Source organism: Lagopus muta, chromosome 4 (genome assembly GCF_023343835.1).
Source record: "Lagopus muta isolate bLagMut1 chromosome 4, bLagMut1 primary, whole genome shotgun sequence".
Classification (NCBI taxonomy): domain Eukaryota; kingdom Metazoa; phylum Chordata; class Aves; order Galliformes; family Phasianidae; genus Lagopus; species Lagopus muta.
The window spans coordinates 70,781,129-70,798,781 of record NC_064436.1 but is presented as its reverse complement, the minus strand read 5'-3'; the positions used below and the strand labels follow the sequence as shown (position 1 = coordinate 70,798,781).

Genomic DNA, 17,653 nt, shown 5'->3' with positions numbered 1-17,653 from the left:
CTGGAGCACACGGCACAGGGCTGTGCTCTGTTCCTGCAGCCAGGAGGGGCTGCCGGTGGCACACAGGTGGGGATGGAGCGAGGAGATGAGATGGCGAGGCTGCCCACCCCCCCCCCCGCTGCACCGTTACATTGCAGAGGCTGCTTTATTCCAGGGAAGCAATAAATTACCGAGCAGGCAGCCGAGCGGCACGGCTGCCAGAGGCCGAGCAGCAGCCCTACACATCCAGGGCCCCAATCACAGCGTGGGTGAAATCCAGGGACGTGGCGTATCCGCCCATGTCTGCTGTGCGCACCTGCAACAAAAGGCGGCGTCAGTGAGGAGGGAGAGGCGCTGAGCTGCCGTGGGCTGCGGCCGTTCCTCTGTGCCTCCGGGGTCGGGCGAGCGCCGCTCCGTGTGCGCCGTCCCTACGGATCTCTGCCCATGCTTACAGCTCAGCCCCGCCGCTCTCTGCCTTGCAGAACCCCAACCGCGGCCCCCTGCCCCAGCGGAACGCAGGGCTGCAGCTTCCTCTGCTCCCAGCAGCTGCCAAGAGGCGGCTGAAGGAAGAGAGGAGCGTTGGGCTGCTGCTCCGCGCGCTCCTTGAAGGGGGGGCGTTGCGTCCCAGCTGCAGCCCAGGGCCGGCCGTGCCCCGATGGGGTGATTTGGGATGCAGGCAGCAAGCAGGGCTGTGGGGAAACGGCACCGGGGCCGGGTGCGGGGAGGGGGGAGCACCGGACCCATTTATTTGCATACAAAACACGAAGCACAGGTAGTTAAACGCGGGTCCCAGACGCTCGCTCACACACGCAGCTGTGGGGCAGAGCCTCCCTTGGTCCCAGCAAGAGCTCCTGCAGCCTCATCCCCCTGCAAGGCCAGCAGGGCTCAGCACAGGCTGACCCCCACCTTGCTATGGCTGGGCACAGGAGGAGCGGCAGGGAGCTGTGAATGGAAGGGGGGGCTGAGCTGACAGCCTTCAGCAAGCAGCCACTGGTAAGGACAGGACGCAGGGCCGACCCTGGGCAGCTCCTGAGCAAACCTCACATCTCCCTTTGCTGCACGTAGCACTGCGCCTCACGGGACGCTCCAAGCCAACAGCTGCCCTCGCACGCCCCCAGCGCAGGGCCTCAGCCCTGGGGTCCTATTTATTGCTAAAGCCTCTGGGGGCACGGAATGACGTCGGCAGGACCCCGGGTCCCGCTGCTGTGCAGAGCTGCCTGCCTGGGGTGTGCCTGGGGGCTGCCACCTCCTCTGGCACCGCTCGGCTGTGGGGAGAAGGGAGATGCGGCCACCGGGGCTCCGGGTGGGCACTGGGCTGGGGAAGAGGAGAACCCCCTCCTCCCCCGAGGCCCAGGGCGAGGGCAGGGGAAGGAATGGCTGCGGGGCTTTAAACTACGGTGGGGGAGGCCGCTGCAGGGCGCAGTGAGGTCCCAGGGCTCGCCGCGGGCGAGTGGGGCTCCTAGGCACCATAGTGGGGGTGCAGGTTGTCAATCACAGACTTGACGAAGTCAGAAGTGGTGCAGTAACCTCCCAAGTCTCGCGTCCGAACCTAAAAATCCAACACAGGGAAGGGGAAAAACAAGGGAGAAACGTGATTGTGAACTGAGCGAAATCACTGAGAGAAAGGAGAGGACAGGAGAGGAGAGGAGAGCAGCTTCCCTCGGTGCGCCCTGCCAGAGCCCAGAGGGGGGCAAGCCGCGAAGAGGCCACCTGATGTCCCCCAGCCCTGCTAGAGCATCCCAAGGCAGCAGACCCAGCCAAGCAGAGGGGCTGACTGCAGCTGGCTACAGCTCACTACAGCTCTACACGACAGCTACACACGCAGGGGTTTGATTCGGTCCCTCGGGTGAAGAAGGGGAGGCGAGAGGTTGGCGCCGTCCCTAAGGGACAACGCGGCGCCGCGCTGCACCACCAGCTCTCCCGCACAGGACGCGGCACGCGCACGGCTCACCCAACACTCACTTTTCCGAGTTTGATCACCTTCTTCACCGCGTCCGAGATCAAGTTGGAGTGGAATTCCAAGCTGCGGAGAGAACGGCGGCCGCGGCTCAGCGCCAGCCCCGCTCCCAGCCCGGCTCCCGGCCCCGCTCCCAGCCCGGCTCCCGGCCCCGCACGCAGCGCCGCCCCCCTCCCCGCCCCCGGCCGTACTTGAGGTGCCGCAGCATGTTGGCAGCCGACAGCAGCATGGCCGTGGGGTTGGCGATGTTCCTGCCCACGGCCTGGGCAAAGGGGTGCCGGGCGCCCTGCGGGAGGACAAGCGGGTGACGGAGCGGCCCCAGCGCCGCCGAGAGAGAGCGGCTCCAGCGCCGCCGGCAGCGCGGCCGCCTCCTCACCATCTCGAAGACGGCGTACTCGGCGCTGTAGCTTTCCCCGGGCACCACGCCTGCACCGCCCACCAAACCGGCCGCCAGGTTGTCGATGATGTTCCCGTAGAGGTTTGGCATCACCAGGACGTCGAACTGGTAGGGGTTCTGCACCAGCTGCGCGGAGGGAAGGGAAGATGTGAGCCCTGCGCAGCGCTCAGCGCCGACAGCAGGAAGGCAGGGGCTGCGAGTTGTGCAACAGCAGAACCACAGGGACAGCCTGAAATGCGCTCAGTAACGGTGGGGAGCACTGCTGAGACAGATCAGATGCTGTGGGCCCAGCCCAGGCATCAGCTGCAGGCCCCAGACATCAGCCCTGCAGCTCCTGCCCTCAGCTGGTGGAGAGCAGGGAAAGGCCCAGGGAGCCCAGTTTGTGCTCCCTCCTGCAAGCAGCAGACCTCGGGCCAGGACACGGGGAAGCACCCAGACCTGGCAGCTGACAGCAGCAGCACTCCTCAGGTGTCAGCTTTTTATCCCTTGGCCCAGCAGGCAGAGCAGCAGCTGGAGGTGCAGAACGGCTCTGGGTAAGGAAGCGGGATCCTCACCTGCATGCAGCAGTTGTCAATTATCATGGTGTCAAACTTGATCTTGGGGTAGAGCTCTGCCACTTCCTCACAGCACTGCAGGAAGAGCCCGTCACCCAATTTCCTGAGAGACAGAGGACACACCGTGAGGGTTCTGCAGGACAGCACTGAAATCACTACAAAGTGAGCATCCAACAGCAGTCGGCGTCCCAGCACAGCAGGGAGGGGGGCAGGGAGGGGGGCAGGCAGCCCCAGGGCAGCTCGTGCTGCAGAAACAAAGCAGTGAAGTCACAGCCCAGGGGAGCACACAGAGCTGCCTCTCATGCAGGAGCTTTTTCCTGCTCAGCTGACAGCTTTCAGGCCTCAGTAAGGCCTGTGCCAGCCATGAGGCCGTGCAGAGGGGAAGAGCAGCTGCCAGGAAATGCCCGGCCTCTCTGGAGCCACACCAGCATCTGGCATCACTGCAAGGGGACCAAGAGCTGAGAGCAGCAAGGCCTGCAGGCAGCCGTGCCCCACAGCGGCCCCACAGCACTCACATGATGTTGGCTTTGTGCACAGCCGTCACCTTGGAGCGGCCCTTTTTGGTGGCGTAGTCAAAGGCGAACTTGGCGATGCGCTGCGACTTGGCCCTGGTGATGATCTTCAGGCACTCGATGACCCCCTTGGCGCTCTGCACGTGAAGGGAGCTGTGAGCAGCTGGAGCTGTGAGCAGCTGAACACATCCTGCAGCCCTGCCTCACCCAGCTGCACTGCCGGCAGCCCGGTGCCCTGTGGCACCAACCAGGAGCCTCTGCCTGCTGCTGGATCGCTCAGCGAGAGCTCCCTCAACTTCCACAGGGCCTTTTTTCAGGCCTGACCCCTCCTGCAGCCCACCAGTGTGCCTGCCGCTGTCTGCGTGCGCCCAGATCACCAACTGCTTGCACCCATCTGCCACTGCTGGGCACTGCTGGGCACTGCTGGGCGTTGCTAGGTGTTGCTGGGCACTGCTGGGCACTGCTGGGCATTGCTGGGCATTGCTGGGCATTGCTGGGCGTTGCTGGGCAGTGCTGGGCGTTGCTGGGCGTTGCTGGGCACTGCTGGGCAGTGCTGGGCATTGCTGGGCACTGCTGGGCATTGCTGGGCACTGCTGGGCATTGCTGGGCACTGCTGGGCATTGCTGGGCACTGCTGGGTGTTGCTGGGCAGTGCTGGGCAGTGCTAGGTGTTGCTGGGCACTGCTGGGTGTTGCTGGGCAGTGCTAGGTGTTGCTGGGCAGTGCTGGGCAGTGCTGGGCAGTGCTGGGCAGTGCTGGGCAGTGCTAGGTGTTGCTGGGCACTGCTGGGCACTGCTGGGCATTGCTGGGCATTGCTGGGCGTTGCTGGGCGTTGCTGGGCATTGCTGGGCGTTGCTGGGCATTGCTGGGCATTGCTGGGCAGTGCTGGGCATTGCTGGGTGTTACTGGGCACTGCTGGACACTGCTGGGCATTGCTGGGCGTTGCTGGGTGTTACTGAGCAATGTGGGAAGCCCTGTGTGCCCAGGCACTGAGGAGAGGCCCACAGCCCACCAGATCCCCCCCCTGTGAGGCCAGCAGCAGCTCAAGGTGGCTCTCGTACCTCGTGCTCCAGAGAGCTGTACTCCCCCTCCGTCTGCTCACGGATGATGACGAGGTCCAGGTTGTTGTGACGTGTTTTATAGCCCGGCAGGCTCTTCACGTGGACGACGTTTGCAAACAAGTCCAATTTGCGCCTGCAACAGGAGAGCAGCAGTCAGCACTTGACCACAAGCTATTCCTGGAGCAGGGGCTGCTCCTGGCAGGCGCTGGGGGTGCCAGCAGGGCACGGTGCAAACTGCAAGCTGTCCCCTGGGGTGTCACATAGCCACTGCTCCAGCTACCCTTGATCTCAAGGACGCAGAGCTGGCTCTCTGCACCCACTGCTCTGCCACCTCCCTCCCCTCCGAAGGCCCCCAGGCAGTGGGGTGGCACTCAGAAGAGGCAGCTCCCAGCCGCAGCTCCTCAGGATCTCTGGCTCCCCGGTGACACGTGGACCCATCTGCCCTGCACTCTCCTTCAGCCCCGCTTCAGTGCCACAGCGCCAGGACCGGTGCAAAGCCATTTCTTGGTGCTGTGTCCCTTCCCAGCCCTGGCAGCCAAGGTGCTGGGCTCACCTCAGTCTCATGTCGTAAGAAGCCAGCTCTCCCTTGTACTCCATGGGGGTGTGGATCTTGCCTGCAGGGACAACAGCGAGCAGTAAGAACACAGAGTGCACTGACAGCTGCTCAGGACAAATCCGAACCCGGGTGAGAGGGCAGCAGGGAAGGGAGGCTTTCCACAAAGCCCAGAACAGGACAAAGATGCAGTTGCATTACACAGACCCAGATGAGGCCCTTTGTTTCTGCAGGCCACGCCAGGTCTCCTTTCAGAAGCAGAAGTTGGATATAACCTCTGCATTGATGAGCCACACAAGAAGAGGCAAACTGCTTCTTTGTTAAAGAGAAGCATTTCTTCACTTCTGCCCTCTGAAAGCACCTACAGCTTCTGAGATTGGTGCAGCTCTCCTTGCTGGACAGGCAGTGAGTGCAGGTCCTCACCTATAAGGGCCACTTTGCTCTCCTTCATGGAGTCCACCACCTCGTCCAGCTTCTCCTCCGAGGCCATGTTCTGCACCTCGCTCAGGTGGTGCTCATCGAAGACCACGGGCACGCTGGCAGCCTGCACCACACACAAAGGGCAACAGCCTCAGCAGGGTCCTTTCCAACACACTGCAGGAGGCAAACGACCGCGGGGCTCAAAGCATTGAGGCACGAAATTCCACCAGGCAGAAGCTCCTGGGGGAGGAGAGCGAACCGAAGGCAACGTGCTGCACCTCAGCTCACTGCCTGCATCTCAGCTGGGACTGAAATGGCGGCACAGTGGTGTTTCTGCCACCTCTCACATCAGCACTCCCTGCCCTCGGGGTCATTTTGGTTTTCTAACACAGCAGACAGCACTGTTTGTTCTCCATTCTGTGACCAACCCACTCTGCAGCAGAACGCTGCTCAATTCTCGCTCCTGCCCTGACTCACAGCTGGCAATGCCTTCGCCATGGAGAACGAACCGTTTGCAAGAAGCTGAACCTTTCTGGGCAAGGGAAAGACCTCAGGCTGCTCACAGCCCAGGCTGCAGGATGCAGGCAGGCTGCCCCCCCGGCTCAGCAGCACCTCTAAGCAGTTCTGCAGCTGCCACCCTTGGCCCCGGGGCTCCAAGAGGTGGCAGACGTTACCTTGAACACCTCCTTGACGGCGTGCATCAGCTCCGGGCCCACGCCGTCCCCAGGCAGCATGGTGACCTGGAAGGTGCTCTCTGACTTTGCATTTTCTGACTGCAAGGAGAGAAAACAACACTCCCAGGTAATGCCATGCCATCCCCAGCCCGCATGCAGGAAGGCAGAGGAAGGTCGCTGACAGCACGCAGGACGTCTGCACCCTTCGCGCTGTCATTCATTACACAGCCCCTGCCCCACTGCCATCCCAGACCCTTCCTCACACAGCATCCCCTGCTCTGCTGCCCCTCTGCACACACAGGAGCACTCGCTGCTGCAGCTCACAGTGCACTGCTGCTTTACTAAGTGTTCCTTCACCTCTACTTTCGTCTGCAGGATCACCTCATGTTCCCATGTGGAGCCCCGTCCTGCTGTGTGCTGACGCTGCCCTGATGCTTTTTGCTAATTGCACACCTCATTAAAGCACCCCAAGCTTATTGCAGAATCACAGAATGGCCTGGGTTGACAAGGAGCACAGTGTTCATCCAGCTCCAACCCCCTGCTGTGTGCAGGTCAACCAGCAGCCCAGGCTGCCCAGAGCCACATCCAGCCTGCCTTGAATCCTGGGGCATCCACAGCCTCCTTGGGCAACCTGTTCCACTGCCTCACCACCCTGTGCAAAAAACTTCCTCCTAACATCCAACCCAAACCCCCCCTGGCTCAGTTTAAAGCCATTCCCCCTTGTCCCATCACCATCCACCCTTCTGTGCTGAAAACCAAGCCTGAATGTATGAAGCAGAGTTTGTCTCAGAGGTGATTCCTGAGCCACTCCCCACCACCACCATCGCCCTCCCACTCAGCTGGCACCTATTTTTACACAGTGCTTCTACTAATCCATGCTTCTTTAGCTCCTAATTCCCTGCAGAGCCAGCAGTGACCTCACAGAACTGACTGCAGAGCATGGATGGTGATGGGAAGGGACAAAGTCACACAGAGACACAGAATCAGAGAATGGCCCGGGTTGGAAGGGACAGCAGGGATCACGAAGCTCCAACCCCCATCAATGCAGGGCCACCAACCTCCCCATTGCACAGCAGCCCAGGCTGCCCAGGGCCCCATCCAACCTCCAACACCTCCAGGGATGGACGGGGCATCACAGCCTCTCTGCAGCTGTTCCAGCCCCTCCCCGCTCTCACAGCACACAACTTCCCCTGACACCCAACCCCAAGCTGCTCTCCCTCGCTCCCAGCTGTTTCCCCTCGTCCTGCTGCCATCTCCCCTTGCACAGAGCTGCCTCCCCTCCTGGCTGCAGGCTCCCTTCAGGCACTGCAGGCTGCACTGAGGTCACCCCGCAGCTTCTCTTCTCCGTGCTGAACGAGCCCAGCTCCCTCAGCCTGCCTTTGTGATCAATGCTGCAGCCCCGATCATCTCTGTGGTCACCAAACGAGGGAGCACAGCCCGAGCTGCAGTGCAGGGGAAAGCAATCTCAGTGCTGACCCTGTGCCTCATATCGCTGTGAGCCACCCGCACTGCGCTCCTCCCTCAACGCCTAATGGTAACGGCGGTGCATGATCTCCTATCGCTCTACGCTAACGACCCCCCAGTTGTTACAATGGGACACAAAAGCAGAAGTCGCTGAGGCCGTCAGACGGTGAACGACGGCGTTCCGGGCCGCAGATCCGGCCGCGCACTCACCTTGGCCCGCGGGATCTGCTGCAGCGCGGCGGAGGCGCCCAGAGGCCGGCAGAAGCCGCGCGGGGCGCGCAGGAGGCCCTGCGGGGAGAGCGGCGGTTAAACGGCGGCGGAGCGACCCCAGCGCACCGCGCTCCTCCCGGCCGACCCCGGAGCCCGCATCCAAACCCGGTCCCGCACCGCCACGCCGCGCCCCGCACCGCCCCCCGCAGCCCCTCACCGTGACCGCAGTCCGCCCTGCGCTGAGCACCGCCATCTTGCCGCCCCACAACGCCCCGCGCCTGCGGCAAGGCGGGTGGAGGTGGAGGTTACAGCGGCTCCGTCCCGTGCAGAGCGCCCCCTGGCGGCCAGGAGGACGCAGGGCAGTTATCTGCCGCGAGGCGCCCCAGAGCTCCCTGGGAGCCCACGGGACCCCCCCCCCCCCCCAGCACAGCTCCACGCCACATCGCTCCCTGACCCCCAGGGCCCCCCCCCCTCCCGGGGGTCGTTTCCGCACCAGGACGCAGCACAGCAGGCTCTCGCTCTTTATTGACCAAGAATTGAGGGGGGACAGCAGGAGAGGGCAGGGAGCTGCCGGCAGCCACAGCACAGCGCTGCCGCAGTGCCCCCAGCCACGGACCGCTCCTTGCAGCAACGTGCTCTCAGCGAGCGGCCTGAGCTCAGGACAGGGGGAGCTGAGCTCCTGTCCCCCACAAGGAGGGGAGCACTGGGGCTCACTTCTTCAGGAGCTGAGCACGAGCCCGGTTCAGCTTCTCCATCACGGCGCTGTCAGTGGCGGCAGAGCACTTGGATAGGACGAGGTTCATCTCAGCCTCGTTCTTGTGCTCGATGGCAGCGTCAGCCGCCTGCTCCAGGTCCCTGGGGGCAAAACGGGGGCTGAAGGCACCATTTCCCACCCCGCAGTGAGATAAGGTTAGGGGGAGAAAACAGGGCTGTGGGTGCAGGGCTGCCCCCACTGGCAGCGGAAGGATGAGAGTTTCCTTATCCCTAAGCCCACAGCCCTGGGAGTGCTGCTGCACCACGATCCCCCTGCTGCCATGAGCCCCAGCCATCCCTCTGGCTTCTTCCTGCCCCCCCAGGCTCAGACAGCCAACGTACCCCACGAGGATGAAGGCCTTGACCCGCTGCTCAGGGGTGACACGGGGCGCGTACTTCTTGGCCTCATAGCGGTTGTGGTGCTTCACAGCAATCTCCACAAAGGGCTGAGGAGGAGAGCAGTGGGGTGAAGGGAGCCTGCTGTCCCACACCAGACTCCCCCCAGGGCAGCTCAGCCCCACAGCGCGGTGCAGCCCACAGCCTCCTCCAGGACAGCACTGAGTGTGGACAGAGAGAAGGGCTGGCAGGGAGCGTGGACAGGTCCTCCTCCAGTGAGGAAAGCTCTTACCAGGTACCCAATGGGCGACTTCTTGCTCTTGGAGAACTTCTCCATCTCCTCCCAGTCCCCGCGGGTGGCCAGGGCACTGATCTTCAGCCACCAGTACCTGGGGACACCAGGAGAACAGCTCCTATGGCTGCCAGCACACTGCAGCCCCCGCCTTAAGGCCCATGTGTGGCACCAGGAAAAACCAACTGTGCCCCCAAAGCTGTGACCCATAGCTGCAGTCCAGCACTGCCCTCATTCCAGACCCACCGCTTGTCGGGGATCTTGAACTCCCTGTACAGCTGCTCAGCTTTCTTGTGGTGACCGTCCTGGATCAGAGTGGAGACAGTGTTGTGCAGAGAGAGGTCGAGGTAGGGCTTGTCAAAGTCCTCCTGGAGGTGTCGCTGGAGCCGCAGGAGCTTGATCTGATCCTCTGTGGCCTGTGGAGTAAAGCACCAGACTGAAGGGTCTCTGACCCAGCAAATGACAGCACTGTTCCACCCGGTAACCCATACAGCAGCTGTGACCCCAATGAACCCAGAGCTGCCCAGCTGCACTGAGAGCAGGGGAGCTGCTCTTCGCAGCCCTGGTCACGCTCACCTTGGCAGCAAACTCGTTCTTGGCCTTGTAGTACTCATCCACAGCATTCTGCAGGGCTCCCACCCGCCCTTCGATGCGCTGGAGACAGAAAACAGACACATCACCCCATGGCAATGCAGATGCTGCACTGCAAGGGCACAGGGCAGGACTTCCACTGGGCTGAGGGGCTCGATGATGCCCTGCCGTGATCGTCACACAAGATGGGCAGAGGGCTGGACCCCTCCTCACCCTGGGGGGAGCTGGAGCTCTCCATCGCATACAGGAGGGGCTGATGACTTCCAACACAGGGCCCCAGGGCAACAAGCCCCAGCTCTTTCACTACGCTCCTCCCATGCTGCCAGACACAGACCTTCTCCGAGTAGCTGGAGTGGACATGGAAGTTGCCGAGCTCCTGGTGGTTGTCGTCCTGGTTGTACAAGTCCTTCAGTGTCTCTCGCTCCTGGTGCTTGCAAAACTGGGAAGCAATAGGTGGAGGTGAGGGCTTGCAGGTACAGTGAGCTGCATCTGCTGCATCACACGGCTCCCAGGTCCCCAGCCAAGGAAGTGGGGACTGTGGGCAGAGCACACAGGGGTTGGGGAGGGAAGATTTAGGCTGGATGTCAGGGGAAGTTCTTGACAGAGAGAGGTGAGGTGCTGGGGCAGCTGCCCAGAGAGGCTGTGATGCCCCGTCCATCCCTGGAGGTGTTCAAGGCCAGGCTGGATGGGGCCCTGGGCAGCCTGGTGTAGTATTAAATGGGCAGGTTGGTGGCCCTGCCTGTGGCAGGGGGTTGGAGCTTCGTGATCCTTGAGGTCCCTTCCAACCCCAGCCATTCTGTGGGATGCCCTCAGCCAGGTTGCACACGGCTGGCAGCCCTCACCTGGCGGTAGAGGCTCAGAGCCACCGGCTGGTTCTGCAGCGTCATGAAGAAGGTGCCACGGTTCAGCTCGTTCTTCAGGTGCAGCACGACGGTGTAGACTGGGGCAGAAGGAGCATTTTAGGACAGGGGATGAGGACACTTCCCCAGCACAGTTGCCCAGGGCAGCACTGCTGGGACACTCAGCCAGTCCTCAGCTCTGCAAGGGTTGTGAGCGTGCATCCATGTGCAGGGCAGAGCCCATTGCTCCCCCCTTGCCCTGCAGGGCTCAAGCTCCCACCGCCCCATCAGTACAAAGCCATGAATGGGCTCCCCCGGATTCCAAGTCCCTCCCAAGAGAGATTTGCTGCCTGGATGCAGGCAGACCCCTCAGTGTTGGGTTCTGCGGGGTCCCTCCTGCCTCAGGACCCCTCTGTGTGTGCAGGAGCCGCAGCCCTGCCCCTCACCCAGGTCTGTGTCCCCGCTCTCGATGGCTTTGCTCAGGGCCAGCTTGCTCCGCTTCATCTTCAGCAGCAGTGGGACCTGCTCCCCGGAGCGTGGCTCGTACTCCAGCAGCTGAGGCCACCACAGAGGGTGTCAGCACACAGCCAGGATCACCCTGAGCCCTTGGTGCCACCACCCCGGGACGTGCCACAGACCTTGATGGCCAGCTCTGTCCTGCCGCAGTCGTACGCTCGGGCGGCGATCTCAGAGTAGGAGATGCCTGGCGTGTCACCCAGCTTCTGGTTGATGGCATAAGCCACCTCCTCGTCAGACTTGTCCTTCTGCTGCACCTAGAGCGGAGCGGAGCAGTCAGCACGGCCCCACACGGCACAGGACCCCCCAAAGCCTTCCCTCCTTGCCTTGTAGCAGGCCCAGTGGGCCAGGATGCGGCTGACGCCCTGGATCTCTGGGAGGCGCAGGTACTCACAGATCCGGATGGCCAGGGGGTAGAGCCGCCGCAGGACCAGCCTGGAGGGCACAGGGGGGCTCAGCAGCGTGCTGTGCGAGCAGCCGTGCAGCTCAGCTGGCTTCAGGGGGGTCCCAAGCTCTCAGAGCTCACTCAGCCACCGGCTGGGGGAGCAGAGACTGCACAGATACCGCAGCAGGGCTGGGCACGGCCTGGGCTGCTCAGGGACAGGGCTATCAAACCCGGTTTGGAGCAAACCTTACCTGTCCAGCAAGACCTCGATGGTGAGTCGTTTGTATCTGCACAACAGTCAAGGGCATCTCAGACCCTGCAGAGTGCAGGCAACGCGTGCTGGGTGCCCACCCCCTCGTGGCAGCATCTCCAGGGCTGGCACTTGAGTGCAGGGCTGGCTCAGCATCACAGGCAGGGGGCTGGGCACAGCAGCGTGCAGTGAGTGCAAGAGGCTGACCCTGCTCTGGGGCCCAGGGTGCAAGCTGCAGCTGAGCACCGCAGGGCCGGCTGATCTGAGGCCGGCTGATCTGAGGCCACCCCTCCCCATCCCATTACATCCCAGCTCCCCGGCCAAGGCTGGCACTGATGGCAGGAGATTTGCACTGCCTGCCAGACTCCACAGTTGGCCCTCCTGCCTGCCCCACGGAGGATACTGGGTGAAGGTGAGGGGGATGCCGATCTGGTAGTCCCGGATGGAGTTGAGCACCCGCAGGTCCTGGCACATGCGCACGAAGCTCTCTGGGGGGAACTTGTCGATGAAGCACTTCCCAAAGGAGGCTGCCTGCAAGAGGAGACCAGTGTGGGATCTGGGGATGAGACGGGCCCTGGGAGAGCCTCCAGCAGGAGGGGAACAGCTTCAGCCTCACCCAGAGCCCCCGTGCCCTTTTCACTCACCCGCAGCAGGGACTTCTGGGTCTCCGGCTCATGCTCATAGCCGGCTGCCTCGATGCACTGGCTCACTGCTTCTGGGAGCAGTTTCTGGTCCTTGATCTCCCTCAGGTACTCATCTGCCTTTTGGCTCTCCTTCTGCAGGGAAGCACAGCCTCTAGGTGAGCTGTGGGACATGGGACACTGCAGCCAGGGTGAGCGATGGGCGCCTGGAGCCTCAGCAACCCAGGGACAGCAGGGGCTGCCTGCACTGCCTGCACAGCAGCACTGTGCCCCCGCAGGGACCTCCAGGCCACCCCCTTCCCATCACACTGCATGTAATGCTGGGTTTGCATTGGGGCAGCCCAAGGGAGGAGGCAGGTGTGCAGCAGAACGGGGTGCCAAACCTCGTACTCCTTCTGTGCCTCCAGCAGGAGTGCTCCTGGTGCCATGGAAGCGATTTTGAAGATTTCCTGGCTGGCTTCTGCAGAAAAGGGGTTAAAAAATAAAAGCCAGCACGAGAGGCTGCCCCAGCCCAGATGCACCCAGCCGGGCGCTGCTCCCACCCAACCCTTCTGTAAGATCTGGGAACCAAGACCCTGTGCCAGTGCCCTCCCTCTGCAGGGCTGGGATGGCCTCACCTGGGATTTCATGCAGGAACTCATGGGAGGTGCGGGATAAGATCCGGACCCCATCTGGCTCCGGCACCAGGTAGGAGTCTTCATCCAGGACAAATCTGTGCCTCTCGCTAAGGGCTCGTGGGAAGAAAGCAGCTGCTGCTGCAGCCCAGCTCTACCAGCAGCAGGTCAGCCACAGGGATGGCACAGAACAAACCCCTGATCGCCCATCCCCAAAGGGCCGCGCATCGTGACCCTTCTTTCCAGCCACTTTGGAGGAACTTTTGTCCCACTGTGACGGCTCTCAGCCCTGGGCACTCAGCGGGGGGCTCTGGCACAGCCCTACCAGCCGCAGGGGCTCTTGTGGCCAAGCTCTGCTCTCAGAGCTGGGAGGGAGGCGGGTTGCTCTCCACCAGGAAAGTCAGAGAAGAGAACCAAGGGTCTGGAGGCCCCGACAGAGGAGTGGTTTCCACCAGCGGTGGCCCAAGGAGGCGCCCAGCAGGAGCGACGGCCCGTCCTCCCCAAAGGATACCGGATGCACTCCGTGGAATTCCCAGCCACCATCAGCTGCCGGTCCCAGGCCAGCACCACGGCGCGCTGCCGGCTGCGGGGACGCGTGCACCTGCAGGGAGCCCCAGCGCGGTCAGGGAGAGCCCACCCAGCCCTGCACCTGGAGTGGGGACCTGAGGGATGACCCCCAGCACAGCCACGGAGCCAAACGGGGCCTGCAAAGGGCTGAGCACATGGAGGTGTGCAGTGAAGGCATGGCCCAAAGCAGAGGGGGGGAAGGTCAGGAAGATGCTCACCAAACCATCTGCTTGGGTGCGGAGCGGATGGTGCTGTTGAACTCGCAGAGCTTGTCCTGCAGAAGGAAAGAGAAGAGTTGAGGAGGAGAAGGAGGAGCCATGCACTGAGGAGGCAGCAAGCTGCACAGGCGTCCTGCAGAAGCACCTGGCCGCTTCTGCAGCCCCAGAGGGAGCCAGCGCTGTGGCTGCTGCAGACAAAGGTCGAGGATGTCGTGCAGTAGTTAGACTGAGCATGAGAAACTTTCATAATCCCAGCATGGCCTGGGTTGCAAAGGAGCACAGCGCTCACCCAGCTCCAACCCCCTGTTATGTGCAGGGTCACCAACCAGCAGCCCAGGCTGCCCAGAGCCACATCCAGCCTGGCCTCCAATGCCTGCAGGGCTGGGGCATCACAGCCTCCTTGGGCAACCTGTGCCAGTGCCTCACCTCCCTGTGCAATAACCTTCCTCCTAACATCCAACCTAAACCTCCCCTGTTTCCCCCTTGTTCTATCACTATCAACTCATGCAAACAGTCATTGTAAACTTTCAGCCACCGCTCTGGCAAGCAGCCCACCGGTACATAAAGCAAGTTGCTTGTGCTCAACTGAGACCAAAATAATGAACAAAGTCCAAAGAACGTTGATGTGCTTCAAAGAGTACGGAAGGCAACCAAGCACATCACCAGTGTGAACCACAATGGACCACTTGTACCTGAGCGGCCACGCCAGCTACAGTAATATGGCTGAGCCTGCTACAAAACAATATCAGAACCACCAAGTTCAGGCATGGATGCAACAGAATCTGGTGTGGAAAGAGTAATTAGGAGCAGCCTGTTTATTTGGGAGGTATTTGGACATAGAACGGAAGACACAAGGCCAGTAAAATGTGGATTTGGAAAAAGTGAGCAGTGTTGTATAAAACTGGGTGCAAAAAGAGTGGGTTTTCTGATGGCAGAGCACAGGTGCCTGTGAACAGCAGCAGGATGGGGCTGCAGCATCCACAGGTAAGTAAGGAGAAACTGCTGGGATGCCATCAGGTCTGTGAGAGGCAGTGGGGGAGCGCAGAGCAGGGCGGGCTCCCACCGACACCAAGCGGCAGGGAGGGAAAGGGGCGCTCACCTTGAGCGTGGCCAACCCCATCCACAGGTAGCCAGTGTCAGTGAAGAGCGCCAGGCAGCGGTAGTTGAAGGACACGGCCATCTGCAGGTAGGCCCCTGCGGAGGGGCTCATGCCAGGGGGTGTCTGGGGTGAGGAAAAGGACAGGGATGGTCAGGGACACAGCACAAAGGGGCTGAGAGCTGCGCAGAGCGTGGCCGTCCCCTGCTGTGCTCCATCTGCCTCATCTCCATGGCTTTGTCCAGGGTGTGGGGAAAGGAGCCACCAGGAAGCACTGGAAGCTGCAGATCGCCCCGCTCCCCATCGATGCTGCCGTGGCTTCACTCACCACCACAGAGCAGGAGGTGTTGTCCAGCAGGTACAGGTCTGGACCGACCGCCAGCAGGACGACGGTCACTCTGTCCTGGGTCAGCACAGCCCAGCAGGAGGGTGGCTTCTGCAGACCTGCAGGGACCAACGTCAGGACCCCGTGCCAGGCAGAGCGAGGAGCAGCGGGGGAGGAGACGCACCTGGCACCTCGGGCATCCTGCGCAGCTTCAGGTCGTCGATGTTGGTGGTCAACGAGAAGCGGTGCGCTCCAGTGAGGATGGCCACGCCGGTGCCGTACTCCGTGTGGAAGACCTTCGCCTCCAGCACGTGGTTCTGCAGCACCTCCTGTGCCATGGGGAAGAAGGGCCCAGGTTGGGGCATCAGGGCACGGCACCATGCTGCTGGGAGAGAGGCACCGGGGCTCTGGGGGCAAAACTGTCCCAGGGAGGACGGCCCAGCCCTGTGCCGTGCAGCCAGCAGCATCCCAGCAGATAAAGGTCGTGCGCCTGTGCTTGTGGGACACAGCTCACACCCAAAGGAAGAGCTCTGCAGAGAGGCTGGGGGAGCTCTCGGCCCTACTGGGTTGGCATCATTCAGGGAGGCCTTGCAGCACTTCTCCAACGCACAAATCCAACTGTGTGGACCTCACGGTGACGAGTCCCCAGCCCTTCTTTCCCTGCCCCACTCACATTGCCCATGCTGAAGTGACGCTTGAACTCGCAGAAGAGGTTGTAGATGAGAACAGTGCCATCCTCCTGGATGCACAGCAGGTCCTCGCTGGCTGTCCAGCCCAGCTGCACCAGCTGGCCGCTCTTCCACTGCAAGCAGGAAACTGATCAGTGTCTGCTGCTCACCTCCTGGCCGCCAAGGGTTACCCCTCCTGTATCTTCCCCAGCTCTAGACATTGGTAAGGGAGGACACTCCCACAGCTCCAGCGCTGCTTTCCCCATCCCCACCCCGTGCTCTTCTTCCCAGTCTGGGTGCCTCCCTCTCCCTGCAGACTCCCAGCACCCTTGCAACGCAGCGCTGCTTTTGAGCAGCTGCCGAACCGAAGCTTTCAGGGGCTGCAAGAACTGCACAGTGGTGACTCCTGAAAGCTGGAGGTGCTGAGGACGCATGGCAGCACTGTGCATCCCTGCAGACAGCCCAGAGGAGCTGCCCCAAGGCACACAGGCTGAGGTGGCGGCCGGTCTCACAGCCCAGCCACGAACCTGCAGCACCAGGTGGAAACTCTGGGCACACAGAGCTCCACAGCCACCCTCCCACCCAAGGCTCAGTGCCACCAGGGGCTCAGCTCAGCATCCTCCAAGGGCCACGGCCAGGGCAGGGCCATCTCAATGAACATCGCGCACCTCTAGGAAGGGCACGGGGCACAGCCTTGGGGACGGGGTGGCAGCAGACCCCGCGCAGCTGGATTCCGCCAGCCCCGCTCAGGCACTCACCGGGACGCTGGCCAGGAGCAGCCCCGAGGCCGAGTAGATCTCCAGCAGCGGGCGGGCGCTGGGGGATTTCTCCTTCCTGGCGTTGTTCTTCAGCAGAGCTGCGGTTGGAACGGGGCGGCCCCTGAGCCGGCTGCGGCCCCCCGGCCATTGTTAGGCGCACCGTCCCGCCCGGCCCCGCGGGGTCCCGGCCCTACCTATGGGCCCGCCGTACGGGGCAGCTGCCACCAAGCAGTCCCGCAGCTCCTCCTTCAGGCCCCACTCCATGGTGTACAGCTCGAACTTGCTGCGGGCAGGTGAGCAGACAGACGAACAGACACACGGACAGTGCAGAGCAATAAGGGGGAGTGCTAGGGCCCGGAGCCCTGAACAAATCCTAGCCCTGCACCGGGCCCCGGGACCCCCCACGCCCAGGCCCCAGACCTGCCTCACAAGGCCCAGATCGCCCCCACGAGGCTCAACCCCCCCTCACCGGTAGAAGGCCTCTTCGCCCAGCGGGTTCCAGTTGGCCGTGTAGCAGTCCATGGTGCCGGCCGGGGCCGAGCCCTCCCGGCGACTCCGCTCAGCTCGGCTCGGCTGGGTTCAATTCAGCTGCGCTTCCGCCCTCTCCGTGACGACCGACGCTACGGCGGCCGCCATCTTGAGCGAGGGCAGGACCAGAGGGAAGGGGAAGCGCCGCCATTTTGAGTGAGGGCAGGACCAGAGGGAAGAGGAAACGCCGCCATCTTGAGTGAGGGCAAGACCAGAAGGAAGGGGAAACGCCGCCATCTTGAGTAAGGCCGTCGCCGCCGCCATCCCAGCGCAGGCTCCGTCCCCTCCTGTCCCCAGCCCGTGTCCTGCAGACGGTCTCACCCAACCACCAGCTCACACCCCCCGTCCCCACTCACACCCCTGTGCACGGAGCTCAGTGGGAATCTGTTCCTACGTTCTGGGACAGCAGTGTTCCTGCCACCCACAGGCCCTGCCCTGCAGCTCCACACTGACACACCACAGCGCTGCTGGTGGGGGCACAGTGTGAGGCCCAGCGG

General features: G+C 62.6%; 2 protein-coding genes across 3 annotated transcripts; both read right to left on the bottom strand.

The window, feature by feature from the left end:
- Positions 1-126: 126 nt before the first annotated feature.
- On the bottom strand, positions 127-8,098 carry IDH3B (isocitrate dehydrogenase (NAD(+)) 3 non-catalytic subunit beta). Of its 2 annotated transcripts, none has more exons than XM_048941742.1 (12): positions 7,997-8,098; positions 7,780-7,857; positions 6,106-6,204; positions 5,435-5,555; positions 5,012-5,072; positions 4,459-4,591; positions 3,403-3,536; positions 2,888-2,990; positions 2,313-2,459; positions 2,128-2,222; positions 1,942-2,002; positions 127-295 (listed from the first exon to the last, which is right to left on the bottom strand). In XM_048941742.1, the coding sequence occupies exons 1-12, from the start codon at positions 8,030-8,032 to the stop codon at positions 218-220; spliced, it is 1,146 nt and encodes a 381-aa protein (XP_048797699.1). In that variant the 5' UTR covers positions 8,033-8,098; the 3' UTR covers positions 127-217. The 2 variants fall into 2 exon arrangements, with proteins under 2 accessions (XP_048797699.1, XP_048797698.1); XM_048941741.1 differs by lacking the exon at positions 127-295 and adding an exon at positions 670-1,528.
- A 188-nt stretch (positions 8,099-8,286) lies between these two features.
- Positions 8,287-17,298, bottom strand: VPS16 (VPS16 core subunit of CORVET and HOPS complexes). Its single transcript, XM_048941720.1, has 24 exons — positions 17,098-17,298; positions 16,823-16,911; positions 16,629-16,726; positions 15,876-16,004; positions 15,387-15,531; positions 15,206-15,321; positions 14,881-15,003; positions 13,782-13,837; positions 13,508-13,597; positions 13,000-13,094; positions 12,766-12,842; positions 12,386-12,517; positions 12,145-12,272; positions 11,743-11,778; positions 11,433-11,541; positions 11,229-11,363; positions 11,037-11,145; positions 10,594-10,691; positions 10,086-10,190; positions 9,737-9,814; positions 9,407-9,576; positions 9,161-9,257; positions 8,875-8,978; positions 8,287-8,634 (listed from the first exon to the last, which is right to left on the bottom strand). Exons 1-24 carry the CDS (start codon positions 17,148-17,150, stop codon positions 8,490-8,492), a joined length of 2,517 nt encoding a protein of 838 aa, XP_048797677.1. The 5' UTR covers positions 17,151-17,298; the 3' UTR covers positions 8,287-8,489.
- Positions 17,299-17,653: the final 355 nt, after the last annotated feature.

Excerpts from the sequence above, each read along its gene's own strand:
- IDH3B (XM_048941741.1), bottom strand. The coding sequence starts at position 8,032 with ATGGCGGTGCTCAGCGCAGGGCGGACTGCGGTCACG. Across the intron at positions 2,991-3,402 it reads GTGCACAAAGCCAACATCAT|GAAATTGGGTGACGGGCTCT; the intron begins GTGAGTGCTGTG and ends TCTGTCTCTCAG. Across the intron at positions 2,223-2,312 it reads AGTACGCCGTCTTCGAGATG|GGCGCCCGGCACCCCTTTGC; the intron begins GTGAGGAGGCGG and ends GTCCTCCCGCAG.
- VPS16 (XM_048941720.1), bottom strand. The coding sequence starts at position 17,150 with ATGGACTGCTACACGGCCAACTGGAACCCGCTGGGCGAAGAGGCCTTC. Across the intron at positions 13,598-13,781 it reads GCACCCAAGCAGATGGTTTG|GTGCACGCGTCCCCGCAGCC; the intron begins GTGAGCATCTTC and ends GGCTCCCTGCAG. Across the intron at positions 9,577-9,736 it reads AGAACGAGTTTGCTGCCAAG|GCCACAGAGGATCAGATCAA; the intron begins GTGAGCGTGACC and ends TTTACTCCACAG.